The 15,818-nt window shown below is 39.9% G+C and overlaps 1 protein-coding gene across 3 annotated transcripts in view; it reads left to right on the plus strand.

The window, feature by feature from the left end:
• Nucleotides 1-9,795, plus strand: part of TSHZ2 (teashirt zinc finger homeobox 2) — a 439,178-nt gene extending 429,383 nt beyond the window's left edge. For 2 of the 3 annotated variants that reach the window (XM_070589581.1, XM_070589585.1), the window contains exon 3: nucleotides 7,310-9,795. Coding sequence is in view for 1 of the 3 variants with exons in the window: in XM_070589585.1 (XP_070445686.1) it covers nucleotides 7,310-7,311 (2 nt within the window). In the remaining 2 variants the exon portion in view is untranslated. The remainder of the gene's footprint in view (nucleotides 1-7,309) is intronic. The other variant, XR_011531206.1, reaches the window with a different exon arrangement.
• The last annotated feature ends 6,023 nt before the right edge of the window (nucleotides 9,796-15,818 follow it).

Consider the following 15,818-nt stretch of genomic DNA (forward strand, 5'->3'; position numbering starts at 1 on the left):
GTTGTTGTTTTTTTTAAAGATTGGCACCTAAGCTAACATCTGTTGCCAATCTTCCTTTTTTTTTCTTCTTTTTCTCCCCAAACCCCTCCTACATAATTGTATATCCTAGTTGTGAGTGCCTCTGGTTGTGCAATGTGGGACGCTGCCTCAGCATGGCCTGATGAGTGATGCCATGTCCGCGCCAGGGATCCAAAGCAGAGAAACCCTGGGCCACTGAAGCAGAGCACGCGAATTTAACCACTCGGCCACAGGGCCAGCCCCGAAAATTCTTTTTTCATGTTGTCTTTAGGCTTCATTCACTCTGCAAATATTTATCAAGTACCTACTATATGCCAGACGTTGGTTTATCTGCTTAGGATACTGTTGTGATCAAAATGCACACAGCCCTCACCTTGTTGGGGTTTACAAGCCAGGGTACGAGGCAGACACTAAACTAAAAATGATCTTCAGGATTATGTTTATAAACTGCAGTGACTCCCATAAAGACGATGCAAAAGGCCAAGATTTTAACAAAAGAATAAAAGTCAAGTCCAAAGGGTAAGAGAAGATTTCTCTGAGGAAGTGACACTTAAGGATGAGAAGGTGCTAGGAAAACAAATAGAAGGAAGAGCATTCTAGGCAGAGGGAACAGCCCCTGCATGGCCTTGAGGCATGTTTCATATACCGTCAGAAGGCCAGTGTTCTTGGAACACATCAGCAAGGGGCAGAGAGACCCACACGACGTCAGAGAGGTGGCAAGGCCAGATCAGGCAGAATGTTTTAGAAAAACGGGATTTTTTTCTAAGTGCAGTAGAGGTTACTGGAGGATTCTAAGCTGGGAGGAAATGGGGATTGACCGTCTCAATCCAGCTTGACTTTTCATAAGGTCACCTTGTTGACCATATGGAAAATGATTGGCAGGACACGAAGTACAATAAAGGAGCCCAGTGAGAGGGGACTACAGTCAGCCAGGGAAGATGTGCCTGGGCCTGAACTGGGGCATTAGGAGTGGAGATGGAAAGAGAGTTTGGCCAGGAATTTTATGACTCGTAATAGAGCAGTTTGAGCTTCCATTTCCTACGGATAGAAACGTAGGCGAGGAAACAGGCTGGGGGCGGTGGGGGGGATTTGGGGATTCAAGTGCCCCACTTTCAAAAACTTACCTTTGACGTACTTGCAAGGTAGTCACATAGAGATGTCAAGAAGCCAGTTGGATGTAGAGATCTGGAACTCACAGTCACCAGCATACAGATGACATTTAATGTTACAGAACTGGATCCTGACGCCTAGGAAGGGCTGGTGTAGAGCAGGGGTCCTCGCCCTTTGCAGATCCGGTGTGGACGTTTCCACACAAACATTTTATAATTTCCCCTTTGCTATTCTGAAATAAAATTTATAGACCAAATAACCAGCCTACACACATAATTTCAAAAAGAAATTATCTAAGGCCATGACTGTACGATAGGAAAGAGAAGGAAAGCCTTTGGGCACAAAAATTCAGTAGAATAGGACTTCTGAAACTCAAATGTGCATAGGAATTACCTGGCCATCCTGTTAACACCCAGCTTCTCAATCAGCAGGCTGGGATGGACGTGGCATTTTGCATTTCCAACAATCTCCCAGGTGACTCCAGTCCTGCCGTTTGTGGACCACACTCAGGTAACGAGGTCCTCGAAGGCATAATGAGGTGGTCCGACGTGTGCCCCATTGTGTAGACTCACCTTGAACACGTCAGTAATAAATGAAGATCAGCACAGGGGTGTTGAATGGACATCTCAAACACCATGAGCAGCGGTGCCAAAGATGAGTTGATTTTCTAAAATGGCAAATAACTCCCATTAAAATTCCAGATAAACAAAGTACAGTTTCTCCTTGTTGGCAAGATAGCTTTATTTCTGGAAAATGCAGTCTGTATGAAACTGTGCATAAAAGACTTTGTGTTTATACGTAAAATGGCAGTTAGGTTCTAGGCTCAAATAATTATAAAAATGTTTTCCACTACATCAGCGGTTCTGAACCGGCGATCATTTTGCCCCACCACCCTACGATGGGACATTTGGCAATATCTAGAGACGTTTTTGGCTGTCACAATTCAAGAGTAAGGGGTCGCTACTGGCATCAGTGGGTGGAGGCTAGGGATGCTGCTAAAAATCCTACAATGCACAGGACAGCCCCTACAACAAGGAATTATCTGGCCCAAAATATCAAGAGTGCCAAGGTTGAGAAACCCCAACCTATAGAGAGATTTTCAAAAATGAAGCAGCATTAGGGACAATACCACCTTGTGAGAAACTGTCCAACACATTGCAAGGTGCCTAGCATTCCTGGCCTCTAACCGTGAAACGTTAGTGGTGTCCCCGTCATTGTAGCAATCACCACACACCCCCTGGGGACAACAGAGCAGCTCTGAGAAGAACCGTGCAGACTAGAGAAAGAAGAGGGCAGGCAGGACTGAGCAAGGACAGGGAGAAGAGGAAGAAGCAACCAAAATGATTTGCCAGAGGGATTAAAAATTCTAGCACGGCCAAATTAAAGTATATATAATTCTATGCATCTGTTGGTGGCTCTGTAATTAATACAAAAATAATTACATCTTTTCGCCTGGCTCTCCCTCACAAACTCTACTTAATGAACACTGCCAATGACTTTTTAGATATGTAATTAAAATTTTTATTTATTTCCGTTTTATTTTTATAGTAGTAGCTTAACATATTAGGAAAAAACACCCACGCAGCAGCAAAGCTTGGCCTCAACGACCATTTGAGAGGCAACCTAGAGTATTTGCTTTCTTTTTTTCTGAATCCACTCTACACAATTTGTTCTGAACAGTGAGAAATAACGTCACCAGTTCTCACTCTCCTTACCTTCATTATCTAGTTTTAACTTTCTGCCAGGGTGTCATCTTTAGACCTAGAGAAAAATAAGGTTTTTCTTCTTCTTTTAAGATAAGAATAATAATAAAGGGTATATTGTCCCAAAGTGGCCCAAGATTCAGGGTCTCCTCTTTACCATTCTCTTCTACTATAGGAACACTGACCTTCCAGAAGAATCCACCACTTCCATCACTCATGGTGGGATATGAAGAGATCTCTCAGATGGAAATAGCTGCGCAGTCAGGTTTTCATAGCAGACACTTATATCTGGAATTTAACTGAATAACTGTACAGATGCTCTTGAGCAAACGCCTCTAAGTTATCAATAATGATAGTGTTTAACACTTTAAGACATTACCAAACCATCACAGGCAATATAAGAAGCTGTGGTTTAAGAGAACAGAAAATCCTGAATCTGAATACATTTTCTCCCAGATGGCCGCAGGCCAAATGGCTTCCCCTCTCTAGATTTCTATTTCCTAGTCTGGAAAGTGTAGACAATATTACCTCCTGCATTGCAGCTTTGTGAAGCTGACATGAGGTGAGGCAGAGACTTAGCATGGAGAGCAGAGAATAAACACTCAGGAAATGTCAAGTTACCTAAAGCACAAGCAACAAAATGAAAATAAACATGTGGGACTCTATCAAACTAAAAAGCTTCTGCACAGCAAAGGAAACCATCAGCAAAGTGAAAAGACAACCTACGGAATGGGAAGAAATATTTGCAAACCATATATTTGCTAAGGGGTGGATATCCAAAATGTATAATGAACTTATACAACTCAATAGCAAAAAACAAATAACTTAATTCAGAAATGAGCAAAGGACCTGAACAGACATTTCTTCAGAGAAGATATATGAAAAGCCAAGGTGTTCAGCGTCACTAGTCATTAGGGAAATGCAAATCAAAACCACAGTGAGATATTACCTCACGCCTGTTAGAATGGCTATTATCAAAAAGACGAGAAAGAACAAATGCTGGCTTGGATGTGGAGAAAAGGGAACGCTGGTGCACTGTTGGCAGGATTGTCACTTGGTACCACCACTATGGAAAACAGTATGGAGAACCATCCGAAAATTAAAAATAAAACTGCCCTATGATCCAGTAATTCCACTTGTTGGAATATATTCAAAGGAAACAGAAATACTAACTCAAAAAGACATCTGCACCTCTATGTTCGTAGCATTGTTCACAATAGCCAAGACATGGAAACAACCTAAGCATCCATCGATGGACTGGGTAAAGAAGTTGTGATATATATATACAATGGAATATTATTCAGCCACAAAAAATGAGGAACTCCTACCATTTGCAACAACATGGATGGCCCTTGAAGGCATTATGCTAAGTGAAATAAGTCAGACAGAGAAAGACAAATACTGTATGACCTCATTTATACATAGAATCTAAAAAGAAACTTCAAACTCATTGAAAATAAGATGAGACTTGCAGTTACCCGAGGCCAGGGGTTGGGGCACGGGGAACTGGAGGAAGATGGTCAAAACGTAGACACTTCCAATTATAAGGCAAATAACTGCTAGGCATGCAATGTACAACACGATGACTATAGCTAACACTGCTATATGACACACGGGAGGGTTGTCAACAGAGCTCGCCCTCAGAGTCTTCATCACAAGGAGAGAATTTTTTTTCTCTTTTCTGTTTTTTTTTTCTTTTTTTTTTATCGTATCTGTATGAGAAAACGATGTTAGCTGAACCTATTGTGGTAATTATTTCACAATATACGTAAATCAAACCATCATGCTGTACACCTTACACCTACACAGTGATGTATGTCAATTATTTCTCAATAAAACTGAGGGAAAAAAAGAAAATGTCAAGTTATCACTAAGCAGGATCGTTTCATGCTGAGGCCCAAAAAAGCCAAATAAGCTGAGCAAAGAATCACAGAAAGTCACTAATGAAGTCAGGCCTGAGATCTTAGGAACTGAACAACTTCCTTTGTTTTTGCACAAGAGTCTGTCATGAAGGAGTTTTCCAGAAAACAACACTCGAATATATTTGTGTGTTTTGTACGAAGGAAAAGAGTCCATGAAAAATCTGGGAAGCACTGGGTTAAAGAAAGATATGTCTCGTTTGGTTGGGTGGGGTTTTAAGTTCAGGACTTCTCACGGTCTTGAGTTTGCTAATGTGAATGGCAAATTTCCAAGAAGGGGACTACAATACAATAAAATTATTATTTTCTTTCTCCTTGCTCCCCTTCCCAGAACAAACTTTGTCCTGAGAGAAACCCAGCCAGAGAAGTCTGGGTGTTGATCAAATCTGGAGCAGGTTCAAGGAGGTGATAAATGAAACGAGGTTCTCTAAAACCGGTATCACTTAATACCACGGGCAGGGAGGAGAAAATGAGGGCCTCAAGGAGACCGGCTGTGCCACGGCACCCTCACCCAGGACTTCATCCTGTCTCACAATGTTCACTCTTTAGGGAAGAAAGGCTTTGTCATTCTTTTCTCTTCCCGTCTTTCATTCTCTCCTTCCTCCTCCCCCTTCTCCTTACACCTTGCAATTTCTGACCTCTACTTTCTTTCTCTTTCTTTGACCCATCTGTCTTCTTCCAACCACAAGACTATCATCCTTCGAGTTTCTAGACCTGCCAAGGGGTTCCAACAAAGTCAGAGGAATGGCTACTAAGGACCCTCTGTCTCTGAAATGCAAACCTAATGTCCAAGGGAAATAGCTCCCTCCACTGATGGGACCATCTGTAATCCAGACAGGGTGGTGCCTAAAGTGAGCATGGAAGCTTCTGACAGGAAGGCCTAAATTTAAAGCCCTCCCCTGCTTTTTATTGGGTATGTGACCTTGGACAGGTCACTAACCTCTTTGAGACTTTTCCTCTTATTTTTAAAATGAGATTGTTTCCAGGGTTAGCGGTAACGTGTGTAGAGTCCCTGGCATCTGGTGGGTATATGACAACTGGTTGCCAGGATTGCAATCATACTAATCCTTACCAAGGAATCATTTATGATGTCTGCTATGATTATTTTGCACATAATTTCTGCACACACATAAAATGTCATACAATTTTCAACTTGTTTTCGTTGTTCTACTAGAAACGTGGAAGTTTTCCTTTTCCAAAAGATTAATTATATATAAGTCCAAGGTGTTTTCTCTCACTAAAATGGGCAATACCACTAAATAATAAGATGTAAACAAGGAATGCCACCCAGATTGAGCTCATGGAAATTATATGCATTCCTACAGTAATCCAAATAGCACATATCTGAAAAAAATTCACCGCAAAGCACACTTTTAAGTAGCACTTCCTCATCACAAAAATGTTCCTATCTTTTGACTCAAGAATTCCACATTTCGGAATTTAAGCCTATGAAAATTTCCAAGCATGCTGAAAGCCTTTATGCATAAAGATGTTCATCACAGTGTTATATGTTATCGAATAATATTGGAAGCAAATTAAATGTCCAACATCACCAGAATGGTTTAGGAAACTCTGATAATGTAGGTGATAGAATTCATATAGCTATTTGCAATGATGTTTCCAAGTGAGAAAAAACAGTGAGGAACATTAGTTGGTGGGCACTTGTAATGCTATAAACCTAACAAAAATGCATAGTAAAAGAAAACACTAGAAGGAAATACAGCAGATTGTGAACGGGACCTCTCTCTGGATGGTGGGCCATAGGTTAATTTTTTTTATTTTTCAAAATGCTTTATAGTGGAAAAATCACACATTGTATTTTTTATTTTTAATTGCGGTAAAATACAACATAACATAAAATGTATGATCTTAACCATTTTTTAGTGTACAGTTCAGTGGCATTAAGTACATTCACATTGCTGTGCAACCAGCACCACCATCCATCTCCAGAACTTTTTCACCTTGCAAAACGGAAACGTTATGCTCATTAAACAACAATATCCCACCATCACCACCCCGGCCCGTGGCAGCCACTGTTCTGTTCAATGTTTCTATGGTTTTGGCTACACTAGGTGCCTCATATAAGTGACAGCATACACTATTTGTCATTTTATGACTGGCTTATTTTCACTTAGCGTGATATCCTCAAGGTTCACCCATGTTGTAGAATGTGCCAGAATTTCCTTCCTTTTTAAGGCTTAGTAATATTGCATTTTACGTATAAACCACGTTTTCTTTATCCGTTCATCTGTTGGTGGCCATTTGGGTTGCTTCCACCTTTTGGCTATTGTGAATAATGCTGCTATGAACATGAGCATACAAATATCTCTTATGCACATTATATTTTAAAGTTTTTTTTCCCAAACTGGCTCTCCCTTTCTATGTCCCATCAACTGGTTATTTCATACTTTAGCCAGATTTAACTATGACTCTACCCAAAACATTAACATCAAACGAAACATCATAGGTGGGCAATTTGACTACGTGGGGGAAATAACCACCTGAGCTATTCCTCAGAAAATAATGGATCTTTTTCTGTTGTTCTGATTCCCATTACAGGACAAATGCCTTAGTTTCAACTTTCCAGCCTGGATCCCCCTCACACTGAGTCCTTCTTCGTGGCACCACCGGCTTCTGACATTGAACTCCTCCTGACACCCTGCTCTGAGAAGACTGCCAAAAAAAAAAACCACCCCCGCCATTTCTCTTCATCCTCACTAACAATTTGGTAATGAAGTATTGATTTCCACTTCTCTGGTTACGGACGATATTAGATTTTCATTGATAAACTGCAATGGGGCTGTCTTGTCTCCACGGTCCCCTTTTCACTGTCACGAGAAAACAAAGTGCCACTGAAGAAAAATAACGACCGAGAACATTGATGTACTTACTTTGTCAGTTTGTAACACTTGACAGGAAAGGGTGGGGAAAGTGTAAGTCTTCCTAGTTTAATGTCCACGTGGGCTGCACTATATGTAGAAGCTTGGGAGCATACTTTTCATGGTAATGTCCATTTCCTATTTATAACCCCTCTGGGAACGTTTGTCTAAAGGAAATGTTTCTGTTCAGTGCAACAATTACAGTTGCACCTGGATTGCCCAGTCCTGCCCCTGCACTGGGGAGCCATTAGTCACCACAAAGTGGAAGAATTATTAAGTTAAACCATAGTTTGAGCCAAGAAAACCTCTGAACAATGTTCATCTTCTGTGAAAGTTGTTCAAATAGTTAGGCTTAACCATGTCGCTGCCAAAGACTTTTTCCCATGCAGTGGTAGGCATCTCTACTATCATCATTATCTTAATTGGTTAAAAATAATAATTTTAAGCATGCATCACTGTCATAGGAGACCCGCATATCGGGAGAATTGGGGAAATTGGTGAATCCGAGAGAAAGCAAGAAGATGAGATCACCGCAGCGTGGAAAGTTCAGCAGCAGCCTTTCCTGGTAATCTCTTTGTGCGGGACCCGCTGTTGACGAGCTCTAACACGCTGCTCAGCTTCCGAAGCAACAGAAAGCATGAAACAGGGTGTCCATTTTAAATGTGTTCCTGCAACTTTTTTCATTAAAACTTTGAGGGCCCAATTTTAATTTGTGGAATATTCCCGTTAATAATGAGATCTAATTAAGACATCCATTAAAAGCCCGTTAAAGTTAATTTAACGTAAAAATTCCAATAGAACTGTATTAGATTTTCTCCATTAAATTAACGTTATGGATTTTTAACGGATGTCTTAATTATACGTTATTATTAACGGGAATACTGTATTACACAGATTAAAATCAGGTCCTAAGTCAACTTGGAAAAGCTCAGAGCATGTTTTAATATTAAAAGTCTTGCATACCTAGCGCACAGTTTGGAAATTGCAGGGGCAGATCTGTTTACTCTAGATGAGCATTTTCTATACAACCAAAAGCAACCTATAATAGATAAATCCATCATTGCATTTAAACAATGAATTTCTTTATTCTCAAAGGACAAATAAGTCTGGATTGTGTCGTAAACTGCTACTCAGCTATCGGTGAAAAATTTAAACTATTCTAGGCACAACACTAGGAACTAGATGATTCTGAAACAAACCAACTATTTTCTGTTGTTGCTTTAATTACCAAGGTTATCACAAAAAAAAATCTCAACACTAACAAAATGAAACCAGATATATCCAAATATATCCTTTTTACCATTTCTCGTAGAGGCTGCCTGTTGGAATTGTTTTGGAAATTTTGACATGATCCCTAAATTCAACATTGGGATTAAAAAAAAAAAAAAAACTTCTTATTTACCTCCTAGGGAAAGTGTTGCCCTTATGCCACATATAATAGCAAATTGCTTTTTTTATGGCTTGCATAACCTAGATGGGAAAAAATATGGCGCTTCGGGGAAGGAGGGAAAAAGTAAATGAAGTTCCAGGAATGTCATTCTGAAGTAATGAGGCATGGACAGAAAATATACCCCTCACATCATCGGATTGAGATGGCAGTCGAAATAGCTTCATTGAAGTGTCAGCACTCATCCATCAATCAATCAGCCACAAGGAAAAATAGCAACCGTACAACGGGGCGGCTTTTATGGGATTTACTCATGGGCATAGGGAATAGCGGCTCAAATGTAGTTCTGACATGAAAAGCAAGGTGCTGATATTATTTTTTATGATGGGAGGATCATAAAGTGAATTGAGAACAGCGAGGTCTGTCTTTGCTTAACCTATTCAACCAGAAATGAATGGAGCTCAACTGGAAAGGGACCATCTTCCGATGGGTTAAGATTGAAGAGTGGACTCTACCGAGCACTGTCCTTCGACATTGCAGTTCTATTAAAAGAAAATCAATGCATTGGCGTTGGGGTTCTTGAAGCTGTTAAAAATTGCCTGCTCCAACCCAGGGTTATTAGATAAAGTTACATAATTCAGATTCTGCCACAACCGTCCAAAAGCAGATTCTTGAGCTCTTCCTTCAACTGGGGGGAGACGACACAATTCTCAACTCCGTGGAAATTGTTTCCCTTCTAAGAAAGAAAAAATAAATCCTCTGCTTCAATATATAATCTATATGGTTTTGTTAGCGCAATTTCTTTGCAGGGGTGGAGTGGGAGACAAGAGACAAAAATATTGATAAATTTGGTAAGACTCATGAATTGTCGCTTGGTAACCGTAAATGTCACTGCTGAGGGACAGCTGCCAATGTTCTCCTTAGGAAACAAGATCTGGGCTCGCATTGTGAGATACACACAGCTCTCAGTGTATTCCTAGAGAACAGGCCTGTCTTCATTTGGTAAGCCCTGTGAGGCTTCTAGAAACTTCTTTCTGGATGGAAAAACTAACATGAACTCAGGAAAATGTTTTTACCTGCTTTCATACCATTCTTTTCCTCTCTCTGAATAAACGTAGTTCTGATAAACTGGAACTTTAGATGTGGAAAGGAAGATGACATGCAAATAGCATGCAAATTACACTCAAGTATCTCCATTCCGCCACCAGCTCTTAGTATCAGTGAAGATGAGAGATCGCCTTTCCCTCTCTATCCCTCTTTCTAGCTAAGGCCACCAACCAGCTGCAAATTGAAATGTCCATTGAAAAGACTGTACATAAATATTTAAGTGCTATGTATTTGGCCCCATTTTGTAGTTCAGCAAATTCACCAAATATACAGCATGTTGCAAAGCACAGGGGACACAAGGCAGAACAGGAAACACAATTTATTCAACAAATTTATTCCACCAATATTAGTGGGCACCTACTCTGTGCACAACACAGTTCTAGGTGCTGTGGGACACAACAGTGAACAATTCAACAACATCGTGGTCCTCCTGTGGTTTACAGCAGCACCTCAAGGTAGCTGAGACCAGAGACCCAGAGAGGCGCTCACACGGGGTCTAACTCCCCTCGTGTTTTATTCTTGTTTTTCAAAATAATGATATTTCAGAATAGGGAATTCTCCTTCTGAAAAGCATACAGGGAGGAAATAGCTTAAAAATATGTCAAGGCCTAAAAGCAGAATATAATCATAGAATAAATTGCATAGCCTAGACGGTCCCCACAGAATTTTTTTAAGGTCACAAATAGATTTCTTAAAACTCACCCCCAAAATGTGCCTGCTCCATTGTTGGAGTCTTGCATAATTAATGTCACAGGCACAAGCTGCTGAACTGAGTTGAAATGCAGAAAACAAACAAATGAAATGACATATTTGGGAAGCATTTATGTAACTCTGGTTAAGGAGTGAGGAGGTATGTGTGAGAGTGTGCGTGTGTGTGCGTGCGTATTCATATAGATATATGAATCTCACTATTGTTTTCCAGGGTCTATGCAAAGTCCACAAGTAAGAGTCTATGATTTTCTGAAACTTTTCACAGTAAATCCAAAGATTGCAAGGCCTGACGAGGTGCTTGCATTCCGTGGCTTTTCCATCTGTCACTTCCCAGGTTATTTGACTGTTATTTGGTATTCAAAGCTTTTTCATCAGGTTTCATTTTTCTAAGCTTGTTAAATGTTTTTGTTAAAAAAAACATTAAAAATGTCATTTTCACTTTATCTTCTATTCTCTGCAACAAGAATAGAAGTGTGTTGATGAATGCTAAAATAATAATAAGGAAATCTATCGCAGGCTTTAAACACACACACACATATATGTAATTCTAAAGAGCAATAAAAGCAGTATCTTTTTTGAACATGCATTAGGCAAAAAAAAAACAAATCACAGCTAAACTTTCGCTTTATTATTTTTCCCCTGTGAGATGTTAAAATGCTAATTTCATTTTCTCCCTTCCTATATGTGGCACTTTCTCAAAATATCCATGAAATACTTTTAGACAAAGATTGAGCAGGAGAAAGAGATACAAATTTCCATCCCCCCAGACAGAGAGACATGTTTCCATTGTAAGGAAGCACTGAACATTTTGAAACTTGTGAATCATCTTTAGAAATTTCTACAGGGGAATTTTACCTCTTCATCCAAAGTAAAAGCCACTTAGCTCCTTTGGTTTCCTGTGACAGATCCAGAGGCACACGCAGATAGACAATTTCCAGGCTCTGGTTCATCTTCCAATAGTTACGAACAATGGGCTAACGGGCGTGGATGTTTCTCCAAAAATTATTCATGCACAAGGCAGCCCAAAGCTTCAGGGAAAACTGGAAATGTTTTATGGATTAGAAAAGGACTGTTTTAAAATGCTAGTACCAGGTGGAACGTTATTTCTGCGACAGAACTCTGTCCATTTCCTTTGGAAAAATATATTCCAAGTAAAATGGCTCTTCCAAGTAATGGCGCCCTGATCTGACAACTTTCAGCACATCAATGATTTTACCAATAGCCATATGATTATCATTAAGGCCTTTTAAAAAACGATCTGTTTGAAAAAGACAGATTAAATACAGCCCTTTGTACGATGTTTATTTGCTTAAAACCTCTTTTGGAAGTACAAAGAATAACTCTTTTGTGAGAACCCCCAAGAGAAATTGAAAAATTTGAACAAACGCATTACTTAAAAAAAAAATCTACCACTCCCTTCAACCCCTCCAGAAAATGAATTTCAATGTGTTCACTGAATTATCTTGAACCTGGAAACCACATTTGGCTATCGGTCCCCAAGCAAAGGCTTATATTTACAGAACTTGAACAATCCTACAATTATATCTCAAATGTGAAGGTTTCGTACAGTAATATTTTCACTTTCTAAACAACCCACACAACATTCAGGAATTATTAACATGTATGTATATTTTTTAAATACACAAGGTTCACCAGGTCTGCAGAAAAGACATAAAAACTTTTCCCACTCTACATTGAGGTAAATACTACAGAAACATTCCAGTGTTTTGCGATACAATATTTTGGCTTATCACACATCAGATGCTAGAATGTGCAATGCAAGTCAAAAAAAGCTGACATACGAAACAATTCTCATTTGGCTCAGGGTTCTTAAATGTCATACGATCTCGGGATACAATATACTTTTTGGTCTCTGATGTACTGGTATCCTTATAATCCCTTCTGGCTTTGGTTCCTAACAGCCAGGCACTGTCAGCGTGAATTATAAACTTCCAACCCCCTTTAAAATCAAGACGGTAGTTGATCATACTCAGTCTTTCTACTGGTCAACCAGCTCTTACTCTGCGGAGTGCTCATAGCTTTTTAGGAAATTTGCGTCAACCATGTTTACATTACATATTTGCCACCTTGCGTTAATTCTAGATTTTTTTGTCCTTTTAGAAAAGGCAGTGAGGGAGGAAGGGCGGAGTGAGTCAGGAGAATTACATTCATCCTTGCTCTGCAGGAAAGTGTTTATTTGCCAGCGAAGAAAGGCGAACACATTTTTATATTAGGAGAGCAGACTGGTCATTTTCAAAGAAAAATGGCTGTAACCATACCTGTAGAATGTTTCTGTGCAAGCGCACTAATTTTCTATCGCCTGCATGCTGTATATAATACATTTGCCTGTATACTAGGAGAAAAAGCCAGGCCGTTTTCCTTGTGTACAATGCAGCTTGGGTGGCTGGGAACCTAAGCCTTCCATACATTTTTATACTGTACATATTTGTATATACTAACTATATCGCCACGTATGAACACAGATTTTGTTATATTTGCTCGTTTCTGTTTCCTACCAAACTGGCCCACAATGGGGATTCTTTTGTACAGAAAAAAATATGCTTGTAATTTTTTTCCTGATCATTCTCTTTCAATAGCTTATGAAAGAATTAGATCTGAGTTTACAAAGAAATTATAAGAACCAAGTTTGTCTGTCTGCATGAGTCCCATCCAATTGTTGGATCTACAGAGGAACCAAGTCGTAATTCAGAGTTTTCCTTGAAAGGCATGCTTTACCCCTTGGGAAAACTGCAAACTCATCCATGTAGAATTATGCTCTTTGTATTTTATCTAATAGTGCCTGAAAATTTTTTTTAAATGTCTTCTTAGAGGAAGAATTCATAATTGTCAAAATTTGAAACATTAGCTTAATTTTGTTTTTATGACCTCGCAATCCTTCTCCTTATTTATTTGGTTGCTGTTGTAATGGGGCCCCAGGCCATTCCTGACATCGGCGTGTTCTTCTCCTGCATTAAGGACGTTTTTAAAATTACAGAGATTACTGAGCCAACAGGCTGTTTTAATCAAAATCATGTTTCACTTGTTTTTGATGATTATAAATTGTCCTTGCAATGAAAAATAATAAGTTTTCTGCTAGGAAAATTATACCACCCTGTGGCCAAACAGATTCATCACAGATTGGCATCTATGCTCACTTCTCTGGGATCTGGAACATTCTTCCCTGGACTGGCCACACTTTCTTTTACTCCCCATCGTCCCGAATGCTACTGCTCAATGCAGTCACTATTTGCAAATGTCCAAAGGCTTGGCCGCGTCGTCGTCGCTGCCCAAAGACGAACCACCCAGCTGGAAGTGACGGCTTTCCAGCTTGGAAAAAATGCAGGGATTTTCAGAAAAGGTGCTCCTGCTTTTGGCCCTTGATGCCACCATCCTGTCATCCCTCCAAAATTACCAACAATCTGGTCTTGATATCTCATATAACTTAAATCAGGTCAAAAGAAACATTCGGATCAGCCCCTTGCTGAATAAAAATCACTTTGTTTGGGTGCATTTCAGATGTATGCCTGTGTAGGATGCTGCCACATTGAAATTATCTCTAGAAGGAGAGGGTTTTTTTAATATAATTTTACCACTAGAAATAAATTCTGATGGTGGAGATGAAGAAAATCCTTAGATTATATCACAGAAGCCATTATTTTTTACATCTAAAGAGTTTTCTTTTTTTTAAGGAAAAATCATTCTACTTTGAGAACTGTAATTAAAGCCCTAAATAATAGATGCTACTTCTTTTAGCTATTGTGAAAAAATGACAATACACTCGCCAAGGATATATGGAGCCCCTCATTTCCATCAAAAAGGTTTCTATAAGTGTATTATTTACATTTTTTAACATGATAACTCTTCTTTGTGACGAAAAAAGGTCTTTTTTCTCCCACTCAGCAGTTATTGGAAACAGACTGTTCCCATCTGAAACCTTATCATAATTTGCATCAGGAAACCCAGCTGCCGACATTAAGGACCTGGGTGTGTTCAATTATGATTTTGCTGGAGGCTGTCCCTCATTTAATGCTGCAGACGTTGAACCACCTTTCTGAAACCTGGCTGATACAGTGGAGCAGAGACAGGCCTCCCAACACCATTAGCTTTGCAAATGGCTTCATTTTAGTCAACATTGACTTCCACTTTGGCCGACTGAAAAACGAAAATTAAAGAAGAGAAGAAGAAAGAAAAAAAACACACACAGATGCACTTAAAACATGAAAAGAATTATTTATATGATAAAAATATATTTAGATTTTCAAAGCACAAGACTGAATGGAAGTGCTCTTTTTATGCTTTCTGAAGATGTTACTGTTAAATGTCTTTCTACATCAGGCTTAATAAATCTGTAATGACATTTGATGGATTGATTTCTGCCTATGTGTGTTTTTGAGAGATGGCAAGAGAGGAGAGAGGCAAGGGAGGCGGGGCGGAGGAGTGGAGGAACAGCGCTGACCCCCAGGGAGGCCAAGTGAGGAAATTATTGGTGGGCCTCTCTGTTGCTTCGACCTAATGACCCACTTCCAGCATCCACCCTCATCTCCACTGGATTTTGCCTTTTTTTTTTTTTTTTTTTTTTGCAAATGCCAGCACCCCTTGCTTGGTTTCTGGGCTGCCTTTACATGCTCTCAAATCTGGTCAACTTGCACCTGAGTAATTTATGATGAATCTCAACAAAGGCAGTGGGGAGCTGTCTCGCAAATTCAAGGATGCAAGGCACAGGGCAGACATGATGGAGATGGCCTGGCCTTCTCCACCTCAGAGTGATGGCCCTGCCCAACACCCAGTTTCCCTATGGACTCTCCTCCATTTCTGTTAATGTCCTGGGAGAATTGGACCATGTTTCACCCACAGCTGCCCAAACAGATGCTGATGCCCCAGCAGAAATGATTTCTTGTCTGCGCACAGCCAGCTTGTGGCTTCCATGGTTGCATGAGACCTGTACTGGTTAAACGATGATGGCTGGGGTATCACCTGTTAGCTC

The sequence above is a fragment of the Equus przewalskii genome, chromosome 21 (genome assembly GCF_037783145.1).
Source record: "Equus przewalskii isolate Varuska chromosome 21, EquPr2, whole genome shotgun sequence".
NCBI classification, from domain to species: domain Eukaryota; kingdom Metazoa; phylum Chordata; class Mammalia; order Perissodactyla; family Equidae; genus Equus; species Equus przewalskii.